The sequence below is a fragment of the Oenanthe melanoleuca genome, chromosome 5, assembly GCF_029582105.1.
Source record: "Oenanthe melanoleuca isolate GR-GAL-2019-014 chromosome 5, OMel1.0, whole genome shotgun sequence".
Lineage (NCBI taxonomy): Eukaryota > Metazoa > Chordata > Aves > Passeriformes > Muscicapidae > Oenanthe > Oenanthe melanoleuca.
Genome location: NC_079339.1, coordinates 59,421,122 through 59,433,173, shown reverse-complemented (window position 1 = coordinate 59,433,173; position 12,052 = coordinate 59,421,122). Strand labels below are relative to the sequence as shown.

General features: G+C 48.2%; 1 protein-coding gene across 1 annotated transcript in view; it reads right to left on the bottom strand.

The window, feature by feature from the left end:
• Positions 1–12,052, bottom strand: part of MDGA2 (MAM domain containing glycosylphosphatidylinositol anchor 2) — a 190,801-nt gene that overhangs the window by 82,201 nt on the left and 96,548 nt on the right. Inside the window, exon 6 of the mRNA XM_056493793.1 lies at positions 6,304–6,573. Within this exon, the coding sequence (XP_056349768.1) occupies positions 6,304–6,573 (270 nt within the window). The remainder of the gene's footprint in view (positions 1–6,303; positions 6,574–12,052) is intronic.

The following is a 12,052-nucleotide window of genomic DNA, read 5'->3' as shown; positions in this document are numbered from 1 at the left end:
AAAAGCAACAATTCCAAGGTAAGAAAAGGGGGCAGAACCTCAAAATTTGGGTCAAAGCTGGTTTTCTGCAAGCAGAAGGGGGTTGGAATGGATGGTCTTTGAGGTTCTTCCAACCCAAACCATTCCATGACTCTGGATGACTCCAGAACCCCTCCAGACCTTCCTGATTTCCACCACTTTGGGAACACCAGAGCTGAGCTTAATCCAAACCCACCCGGTAAAGGAAAAGGGGGGTTTTGTATCATTTCCTCCATCCAGCAATCCCATAAAACAGTGGCTTGGAATTTCCTCATAGATTCCTGAAGCTCCATTTCCAGGAGGAAATTCCAAAATGCCACGAAAATGGAGCCATGCCCTGGGATTTGTCTCTGTGTCATCAGTTACATTTTGGGCAAGTTTCCATGGGGTGAGGCACAGAGATAAAAGAGAAATCAAAGGTTAAGGGGTTTTTACACAGGCAGAGACCAGGGGGAATGGTTATAAACTAAAAGAGATTTAATGGGATGTTGGGAAGGGATTCCTGGCTGGGATGGAATTCCCAGATTTGCTGTGGCTGCCCCTGGATCCCTGGAATGTCCAAGGCCAGGTTGCCCATCCAGGAATAATTTTTAAATTCACTTCCCACCCAAACCATTCCAGGATTCTCTGACGAACCAGCAAAATGTGGGTGATGCTGCTGCAGACCCTTCCCAGCAGAATTTTTTTGGGAATGTCACCAAAAGGAGCAGCAAATGTGCAAATATAAATCTGCAACTGTTCTTTGAGACTCAGCAAAGTGCCAGCCCCGCTCCAAAGGGGCTCCAAAGAACGAGGATGTGATCAAACAACCCGAGATGAAACAACTTTTGTCCTCAAACTCCTCACAAACAGCCCCTGCCCTCCCTCATTAATTATATTTTCAAAGCAATGAAATGCAGTTCAGGCCTATTTGCATTCTGCAGGTTCAACCCCAAATTTTCCTTTAATGGCTCAGAATGTTCCTGCCTCGCCAGTTTCCAATGGCTCACACGCCATCACTGAATGCACCAAATTCTGCACCATTTTTAGAGCTCTGGCTGCTCCCCAGGGGGATGCAGGACACAGGGAACGCTCAGATTTGTGGTTTCTGATGGTTCTGTCTGTGTTTAGCCTGTGACAGCAGAGCCATGGAGCAGCAAAAATCCGAATTTCTGATTTTAACCTTCACTGAGCAGCCAGAGGCTGCCTGAGGAGGAACCTGCTGTGCCCTCCCCAGAGCAGGTTTGGAGTCATTTTGGTTGTTCCCCTTCACTTTCTGTCAGGGGTTTTGCTTTGATTTGTTCACAGTGAACAAGAGGAGAATTTCACCTGAGCAGATGTGGAGCCCTGCACGGGCTTGGAGCAGATGTTGGAGGTTGGGGGAGATCAGAATCCAGCCTGGCCCTTGTTCCTGAGCACCCAGAATGGGGAATTTCCCACATTCCAACAATTTCATCAGCCCCAACTCACTTCCAGGATCCTCCAAAATCACTGGGAATTCATCTGCTGGGTCAGAGGAGCCAGGAAACCTTTCCTGGTGTCCATGTGCTCCTGATCCCTTCCTCTTTCCGTCTCACATATGGGAAAAACAGGGAAAGATTCTCCACTTAATTTTTGGGGATAATGGACTACAGAGACACAGCAAGGAAACGGCCAAAGATCCCAGAATTCCAGGATGGATTGGGTTGGAAAGGTCCTTGAGGATCATCCAGTCCCAACCCCAGGAACAGGGACACCTTCCACTATCCCAGATTGCTCCAAGCCCCATCCAGCCTGGCCAAACCATCCTGGAATGAAGGGATAATGGATGAAAAACAATCTGCTCCCACATGGGAAGAGCCCTGCAGTCCATATTTATTTTTATCTGGAATTCCAGCCTAAATGGATCCAGCCCAGACCCCTCCTTCCCACTGAATAAAACCCCTCAGAAATCCTTCCCACTGTCTCAGCAGTAACTTGTCCACTGCCATCAAATCAAGAGAAGGGAAATCCAAGTTTTTATCCCAAGCTCTGAAGAGACACCACATTTTTGTTTATTTTGGCTGTGGGCAACAAAGTTGGGTCTGTCTTCAACATTCTCCAGGATTCCCTTAAACTCCTTTATCCAAACAATTTAACAACTGTCCAAAAGATCTTTGTCACTGGTGATTATCCCAGCGAGGCCATGGAACTTCATTCTCTACATGAAAATACATTTTGACATTGTTCTGCGGATAAAGAACAGGAAAAACTCAGATTTGTTGTTGCCAAAAATTCTCATTTGCTGTCGTGGATGAGGAAAATATTGGAGGGGAAAATAACAGAGAGGAAATTACAGATTTCTGGCTTAATTGTAAAACTTAATTATGAATAGAAGAGCGAAACCACACCCCAAATAACAGAGTTTGTGGATATCAGCTCTGCATAATCAAAGTGCAGCACAGAATTCCAGAATGGCTGGGGTTGGAAGAATCCATAAATCCTGTCCAATCCCACCCTTGCCATGGCAGGGACACCTCCAACCCCAAAGTCCAGCCTGGCCTTGGGCACTGCCACAGCAAATCTGGGAATCCCAGCCCAGCCAGGAATTCCCAATTCCCAACATCCCATCCATCCCTGCCCCTGGCAGTGTCCCATTCCCTGTGTCCCCAGTCCCTCTCCAGCTCTCCTGGATCCCTTCAGGCTCTGAGCTCTCCCTGGATCCTTCTCCTCTCCAGGTGAACATTCCAAACTCTTGGAACAGCTCCAGCCCCAGAGCAGCTCCATGTCTTCCTCCAACACTTCCACACCTTCCTTGTCCTGAAAATCCCAGACCTGGATGCAATTCCAGTCATAAGGACCAGGCTGGGTGGGAAGGAAATCAAAAATAATTTAAAAGCCATTAAAAAATAGAATAATGAAATAAATAATCCGAGTTTTTTAGGGACAAAACTCCAGCTTGGAGCACTCTCAAAGTTCAAATTCCTTAAACTGGGCACGTAGAGCCATGGAATTGTTCAGGTTGGGAAAGTCCAACCATCAACCAGTGCCAGCCCAGTGCTCAGCACTAAACCTTGTCCTCATCCACACATTTTGGGCACAATTCCAGGGATTGTGACTCCATCCCACTCCTGAGCAGCCTCTTCCCAACCCCTGAGGAAAAGCCCCGGAAATAAATGAGAAAATGCCTCTTCCCAAGTGCTCCCTTTGCCTCCCAAGACAGGCTTGAAACAAATTCCTGCCGAAAAAATCCTCACACTCCCAACATTTCAGCACCAGCTCTGCTCCTGTCAACACGGTTTGAGATGGAAGTTTTTGAAATCCTGAACTTCCAGCAGCTCTCTGAACAATTAAGATGTCAAACGTCTCCTAAAGCATCTCTAAACTTCTTAATATCAAGTAATTATTTGGCACTTCCAAGGCCAGATGCATTCCCACTTCCAATTTAAATGCAAATCCCACGGAGAGACTTCAGGTTTCGTCTCCACTTTTAGAAACTGCTGCTAATTTTGCAAAGAAAAGGATTTTTCATTCCTGTTTTTTCCTTGTGCTCGGCTTAATTAGCTCCCAGTTCCTCCAGAGCTGCTCTAGTGAAGGAGGGGGAGGCCTGGATTCCTTTGAATGATGAAAATTTCAGTTTACAACTTGCTCCAAATCTGATCCGTTAAAGAGATGAAGGTGAGATCAAAGGGGGAGAAACTCAGCGTGGTTCCTCCTTTAGCAGCTTTTAGAGGGAAAAATTCACAGAAATCAGTGAGAAAAGAACATGGGGGTTGGGAATAGGAGATCTCTGAGATCTCTCCCAGCACAAACCGTCCCGTAATTCCGAGAAAAATCCAGCTGGGATTGAGCTCAAGGGGTTCCTTCTCTGATCTCCAGCTCACACCAGGTTTTCCAAGGCCTGGAGATCTCCAGGAGTGGAAATTTCACAACTTCCCACCCTCAGCTCCCAGGAAAAACGTCCCAGGGGTGTCACTGGCTTTGGAGACAGAAATTTGTGTCCTTCCATTTTTCCTGATGGAAAGATGCTTCCTCCCTGATTTTAATGTTGGATCATGGATGGGATCCCAACATTTTCACCTGAGGGTGAAATTATAAAAACTGCAGCAATTTGACCAAGAAGAAACAGGGACAACTTAGCAGCTGGAATTTCCTTGATTTTAAAAAGCCCAAGCAGAAGAAAAAGGGGAAAAAAGCCAAAATCTTTCCTAAGCTCCACAATCCCAGTTTGCCAGGACATGGATGTGTGGCTGGAGCAGTGGATCAGGGCTGCCCCAATCCACAAGAAAATGGGAATTCAGGAGTTTTGTCACAAGCCAGACAAGGATTGGGATACAAATGAGAGAGAACTGCCATGAACCCCACTGGGCTCTGCCCTTGCCAAATAAATTTCAAATCCTTGGAATGTTGCAGCTGGATGTTTACGACATTTAATTCTTGTGCCAAAGCTGTCCCAAAAAAACCCCAAAACACCTTGCTGAGTTTTCTTGCCCCAAAGTGATCCACTGGAAATCTTCCCTCTTTTCTTTAATGAGACTCAGCCATTCTCCCAGTCCCAGAAAAACCCCCCATTCCCAAGGTTTCCACTCTGGATTATCCCTATTCCTGCTTTTGGGGTGGCTCAGAAGCTTTGCTGGAGTTCAGGAGTTCAGGATTTCTTCCAATATGGGGTATATTTCCCTCCAAAACTTTTTTCTCCCAGTCTTAAATACCTCAAAACAACATCAATATATATCAATATATAAAAATTCCCAAAATTATTTATGAGACTGGGCAGAGACCTAAAAATCCTAAAAATTCCTAAAAAAACCCTTTGGGATAAAGAACAGGAAAGCAGAAGGAAGGCAGGTGGAGAAAAAAAATCCTAGGATTTTTATTTAATTTAAAAAGCAACAAAAGTTCTTTAATTTCCCAATCTGAAATTCCTCCTTCTATTTTCATTCCTTAGTTTTTTTTTTAGCAGCCACACCTACAGTTCACACACAGTTTTTAAAGGGATAATCCTGAGGTCCTTAAAAGGGATTTCCCTGGAGTGCTTTTTGTCAGGAAGAGCTTTTGTGCTGCTGTTGAGCACGGTCATTATTTTCTGTTTCAGCTGACAGGGAATCCCACCCCTCAGAAAAATGAACTCTGAGGATGAGGTTCCCACTTCCCAGATGTGAAAGCCACACAGGAGGAGTCAAATGGAATTAAAAATGTGCTGCTGTTACAGAAGGGAAGAAGGAGGGATGTGATAAAAGATGGGAATGGGAGAAGTTGCTCAGGAGGGAATAAATGGAATGAGATGTCCAGGAGTGGGAAGGAGGGATTTAAATCCCTGTGCACGTGGCACTTGGGGACATGGGGCAGTGCTGGGAATGGTTGGACTCGATGGTCTTGGAGGACTTTTCCAACCTCAGCAATTCCATGGCTCCATGATTTTCATTCAGCCTTCCCAACCCTGCCAATGGTCTTCACTTGAGACCCTGGAAAACATTCCTGTGACTTTCCCTGTGTCCCAATCTGATGTCAGGGGTCCTTCAAGGACATTATCCAGCATTTTCCTCTCGTATTGGATGGAGGAGCCACCTTAGAACCAGAGAATCCTGGAATGGCTGGGGTGGAAGGGACCTTGTGTTGGGTTGATGTGGCCAGAAATGAGTTTTGGATCCCCATCTGTGGCACACATTATCTGCTAATGGGCCATCTTTAAACCAGCTGGGCAATCATCTTTATCTTCCCACAGCCCATCCTCCCTCCAGGAGATATCTCCTGTTCATGGCCACTGAGTCCCAGGGCATGACTGATAAAATTCCATCATCCCATGGGAGATGCTCCAGCCAGGGGAGGAGCCAAGCCTTTCCTACCCAGATAAAAACTGAGATTTGGGACACCAAGGCACCTTCTTTCCACTGGATCCCAGAGGAAAACCAGACCGTTGCACATCATCCCTGGAGCTCCAGAGGAAACTGCACCTTCTCCAGGAGCACTGCTCCAGCTGAACCACATCTGCCCCTGCAGGAGGATGCAGCCACCATTGAATGGGACTGTGCCAACACCCTGACTGACTGACGGGTGTCAGCTTGGATTCTGACTCTGGCAGGGCTGGGATTGTTCTGTGTAATACTGCATTGCTATTTTAATTTTCCTAGTAAAGAACTGTTATTTTTAATTCCCATCTCTTTGCCTGAGAGCCCCTTAATTTCAAAATTATAATAATTTGGAGGGAGGGAGTTTCCATTCTCCATTTCAAGAGAAGCTCCTGCCTTTATTGGCACACACCTGTCCTTCACACCAGGACCGACCTTAAAGCCCATCCCATTCCCTCCCCTCCAGGAGGAATCTGGCTGGTTTTCCAGCTGGCCTCACCTCTGACGATGATGTTGGTGGACTTTTTGGCGGGGTTGCCCACGTTGTTGTTGGCCAGGCAGCTGTAGGTGCCCGAGTCGCCGCTGGCCATGGCGGGGATGGTCAGCGTGCCCCCGCTCAGGACGCTCTTGTCGGGCAGGGCCCCCCCAGACCTGACCCACGTCAGGCTGGGCGCCGGCTCCCCCCCCGTGGTCACACACACCAGCGTGATGGCTTCCCCAGGGTTCACCACGATGGGGTCGTCCACCAGGAGCTTGATGGAAGGGGAGGCTGCAAGAGAGCAGGAATCACGGATCAGGGAATGCTTGGGGTGGAGGGATCTTAAATTGAACCCAGGGCCAGCCCTGCCATGGCAGGGACACCTCCCACTGAGCCAGAGTCCAAGCACAATGTCCAACCTGGCCTTGGAATCCAGGGGCAGCCACATTCCCTGGGCATGCAGAGACAGGCAGGGATTGATGGGAGCAGGGAAGGATAATGGATGGATGATGGATGGATGGATGGATGGATGGATGATGGATGATGGATGGATGGATGATGGATGGATGATGGATGGATGGATGGATGGATGATGGATGGATGGATGGATGGATGGATGATGGATGATGGATGGATGGATGATGGATGGATGGATGGATGGATGGATGATGGATGGATGATGGATGGATGGATGGATGATGGATGGATGGATGGATGATGGATGGATGGATGGATGGATGGATGGATGGATGATGGATGATGTATGGATGATGGATGGATGGATGATGGATGGATGATGGATGATGGATGGATGGATGGATGGATGATGGATGGATGATGGATGGATGGATGATGGATGGATGGATGGATGGATGGATGATGGATGGATGGATGGATGATGGATGGATGGATGGATGGATGATGGATGGATGGATGGATGGATGATGGATGGATGGATGGATGATGGATGGATGATGGATGGATGGATGATGGATGGATGGATGAATGATGGATGGATGATGGATGGATGGATGATGGATGGATGGATGGATGGATGATGGATGGATGGATGATGGATGGATGATGGATGGATGGATGGATGGATGAATGATGGATGGATGATGGATGGATGGATGGATGGATGGATGGATGGATGGATGGATGGATGGACAGACAGCTCTGCAGCCACATTTGGGATGGGACACATCATGTGTGTGACAGGTGCCAGAACACTGGATTGGAAATCTTGGAAAAAGGAATTGGTAAAGAACTTCTTTGGCATGGGAAGCCTGCTCTCCTCAAGTCAGATCCTACCATTCATCCATCCCTCATCCTCATCCTCATCCTCATCCTCATCCTCATCCTCATCCTCATCCTCATCCTCATCCTCATCCATCCCTCTTCTTCCATCTTCTCCCCACTGAACTCCTGGGAATTTGGCTGCTGGGATGAATCCCTGGAGCTGGAATCCCTTGGGACATCTCTTTGCACACGGAGACAGAACAACCCCCGACAGGCGTTTTCCCTCTCTGGGATGTACAGCCTGCAGCTCACACCTAATTCCCACAATTCCCATAAAATTCCCATAAAATCCTATCAGCAGGTGTAGTGGGAGCAGTCAGCACAGGTTGATGGGGAGATGCTGCTGATCTGGGATGAAACAAATTAAATTTAATTCTCTTTTCTTGTCTCTCCTTTTCCATGAAATATTTCCATGTGAAAGAAGAGGAGCAAATGCTCAATAATAAGGAGCTGGGAAGCAATTCATCAGAAAGCATAGCTATAAATAAAATATTAAAAAGAGAATATTAATATTAATAATATTAATGTTAATGTTAATAATATTAATAAATAAATAGTATAAATACTATACTATGAATACTATAAATATAAATATAAATATAAATATAAATATAAATATAAATATAAATATAAATATAAATATAAATATAAATATAAATATAAATATAAAGTCACATGTGACATTCTGTGTCCCCTGTGGTGAGGGATCCACCCTTTGCTCCAGGGCATCCTTGAAGCTGCATTAATGATGAACCAATGTATAAATATCCATTCCTAGGCCAGAAAAAGCAGCAATTCAAAAAAACCAAAAGAAAACAAAGAAAAAAAAAAAAAAAACCAAAAAAAAAAAAAAACAAAAAAACCCCCAAAAAAACACAACAGGAATAAAGGTGAAGGATTGACATTCTGGGCCAAGAATGCCAGCAAAAGTGGTAATAAAAAGGGAAAGGCAATAAAAATGTTATGTTCCAAATTCTCATCCCCATCCTTGTATTACAGGGAGATATTCCCGGGTGTTCTGCTTTAGATGGGAATTTATTTCAATATTAAAGGAACACAAACAAAGCACTGCAGGCAAATACAAGAATCAGCCATAAAATCAGAGTTTGCTTCATTTGGGCTTCACCCAGGAGGAATTTGCTTTGTCTGATTTGGAAGTGGGAATAAAAAAAAATGGGAAAATTATCTTTGTACCTGTCCTGGCACTGGGAAAACTGGGAATATCATATTCATGGAATATCCTGAGTGGGTGGGACCCACAGGGCTCATTGATCCAGCTCCAGACCCCCCAACAATCCCACTCTGGGCAATCCTGGAGCTCTGGCAGCCTCGGGAATGTCACCATTCCCTGGGCAGTGCCAGCACCTCTGGAACAGTGGGACCTTTCCCTAAAATCCATCCCATCCCTCCCTGACACTGCTCCAGCCACTCCCTCAGTCACCAGAGGGAAAATCCTCAGGAGGGCAGAGATTCCCAATCCTCTCTTCCAGATCCTCCCAGTTTTGGACTCCTCAAATCCTTCCCAGCATGAATTCCTGGTCCAGGTAATAAAAACCAAAGGAATTTGGCTCATGGTGGAAACCCAGACCCCAAACCAGGGAGCTGTGCCAGCTGTGCCAGGGTCTCTGCTCACATCCTCTGAGCTCTTCTTCCCTCAGCTGATGCCTCCAGTTTGGAATTCCAGCTGGGAATTGTGCTGTGATTTCTGCTTAAACAGGATTTTTTTGGGAGAAGGAGAGAAAAACAGGGATCCAGGTACAACCAGAACCTGTGGGATCATCACCAACACCCAGCTGGCACCTAATTCCATCTTGCTTTTCCTCTCTCTTTGGTTTCATCATTTTTCCTGAGCAATTCCAGCAAGGAGCTGCTCTTTGCTCTCACTTCCCATCAAATCTCCAGACAGGGAACAAGGGAACCACGGATAATCCTCAGAACTTGAAGGAAAAGATAAAAGCAGCGAGGTCAGCCCGAGCTGGTGGGGCCATTTCCATAATCCTGCAGATGAAAGGGACCCTCTGCCACCCTGCAGGAACAGTGGGATGGGATAAAAAGGCTGGGACACGTCCCTTTCATCCTGGCCCTCCAGACAAGGCCATGGAAATGAGGGTTTGGATACTTTCCCTTTATTTACATCACAGGTTTCGCTGTCAGCTCCAATCCCAAAAGAGCAGACAGAAATCCCTGGATTTCTGCAGCCATGGCCACGGTAAGCTGGATTTAATCTGAAGGATGTTAAGAAATTCAGGAAGGCTGTTGAGGTTTTTAGCAAATAGGATTGAGTGGAGCAGATCAAGGGTCAAACTCCTCTTATGAAGGGGATATTCCAAATATTCCCAATATTCACAAGTGAGCCTTTACTTTGATATTTCTTTGCTAAAGGAGAAAGGAATGGGGAGTTATAGCCTGGGAATCATGGAATCCTGGAATGGTTTGGGTTAAAGGGACATTAAATCTTCCAGTGCCACCCCTGCCATGGCAGGGACACCTCCCACTGTCCCAGTGTCCAGCCTGGCCTTGGGCACTGCCAGGGATCCAGGGACAGCCACAGCTGCTCTGGCAATCCCAGCCCAGCCAGGAATTCCCAATTCCCACCATCCCATCCATCCCTGCCCCTGGCAGTGTCCCATTCCCTGTGTCCTGTCCCTCCATCCCTGTCCCCAGCCCCTCTCCAGCTCTCCTGGATCCCTCCAGGTGCCCTCAGCTCTCCTGGACCCTTCTCCTCTCCAGGTGAGCACCCCCAGCTCTCCCAGCCTGGCTCCAGAGCAGCTCCCTGGATTCCTCTGGATCATTCCAGCAGCTCCAGGTCCTGCTGTGTCCCCAGGGCTGGGGCAGCTCTGCAGGTGGGGTCTCACCTGAGCACAGGGACAGAATTCCCACGCTGAGGGATCAGCCCAGAATTTGGGAGATTCTGGGATGGGCATGTCCAGATCTCACCCACCAACATTCCCAGGTTTTTCTTCCTCACTGATCTCAATCCCTTCATCCCCCAGCCTGGATTCATCCCAGGGTTGCCACGTGGAACTAAAGAGTGATGGGTTTTATTAAGTTAGGTCCAGTCCTAGTTTGGGAAGTGAAGCCTCAGGGCCAGCACCATCCCCCAACACCAAAACTCACAGAGACACGGGAGAGGCTCGTGTGTGAAATCCCACAAATTCCCAGATTCCAAATGCAATGAGCCCATCCCTGCCAGAAGGGCTCAATGGGGTCTGTCAGCACTGCCAGAGCTGCTCCCCAGGCTGAGCTCTGTCCTAGGCTGTCTGTCCTAGGTCTGTCCTAGGTCTGTCTGTCCTAGGTCTGTCCTAGGTCTGTCCCAGGCTGTCTGTCCTAGGTCTGTCCCAGGCTGTCTGTCCTAGGCTGTCTGTCCTAGGTCTGTCCTAGGTCTGTCCCAGGTCTGTCTGTCCCAGGCTGTCTGTCCTAGGCTGTCTGTCCTAGGTCTGTCCCAGGCTGTCTGTCCTAGGCTGTCTGTCCCAGGCTGTCTGTCCTAGGTCTGTCCTAGGTCTGTCTGTCCTAGGTCTGTCCTGGTCTGTCCTAGGTCTGTCCTAGGTCTGTCCTAGGTCTGTCCTAGACTGTCTGTCCCAGGCTGTCTGTCCTAGGTCTGTCCTAGGTCTGTCCTAGGTCTGTCTGTCCTAGGTCTGTCCTAGGTCTGTCCTAGGCTGTCTGTCCCAGGCTGTCTGTCCTAGGTCAGTCCCAGGCTGTCTGTCCTAGGTCTGTCCCAGGCTGTCTGTCCTAGGTCTGTCCTAGGTCTGTCCTAGGCTGTCTGTCCCAGGCTGTCTGTCCTAGGTCAGTCCCAGGCTGTCTGTCCTAGGTCTGTCCCAGGCTGTCTGTCCTAGGTCAGTCCCAGGCTGTCTGTCCTAGGTCTGTCCTAGGTCTGTCCCAGGCTGTCTGTCCTAGGTCTGTCCTAGGCTGTCTGTCCTAGGTCTGTCCTAGGTCAGTCCCAGGCTGTCTGTCCCAGGCTGTCTGTTCTAGGTCTGTCCTAGGTCTGTCCTAACCTCCAGGATTAACGAGGGAACACTGAGCCACGAGCTTTGGCCACCCACAACCTCCAACCTCAGCCAGCCAACATTCCTGGGGAAACCTTCCCTGGCCCCCATCAGGAAAAACAAAATCCATCATCAAACAGTAGCAAGCTCTGGGAAATATTCCCAAACCTCGCCTGGAGCACATTTCCCAAACTCCTTAAGGGCTCTGCACCTCCCCTGCCCTTTGGGGCCGAGCTCCAGTCCCAGATTTGGGAGCCAGGCCTGGCTTGGCAGGGCACACAGAGAGCAGCAGAGCCCTGGCAGCTCCTGCCTGGCAGAACAAGGCCCTGCTGATCCCAGGGAATCCTCCCTGCTCCGTTCAGGGGCTGCATCCCGGGCTCCCAGAGCTGCCTGGGGAGCCAAAGCACCAGTGACAAAGTGCCCTGAAATCCCAGAGGGTCACAGCGCCCAGCCCAGGCACTCCCAGTGGGAATTACACCCATTTT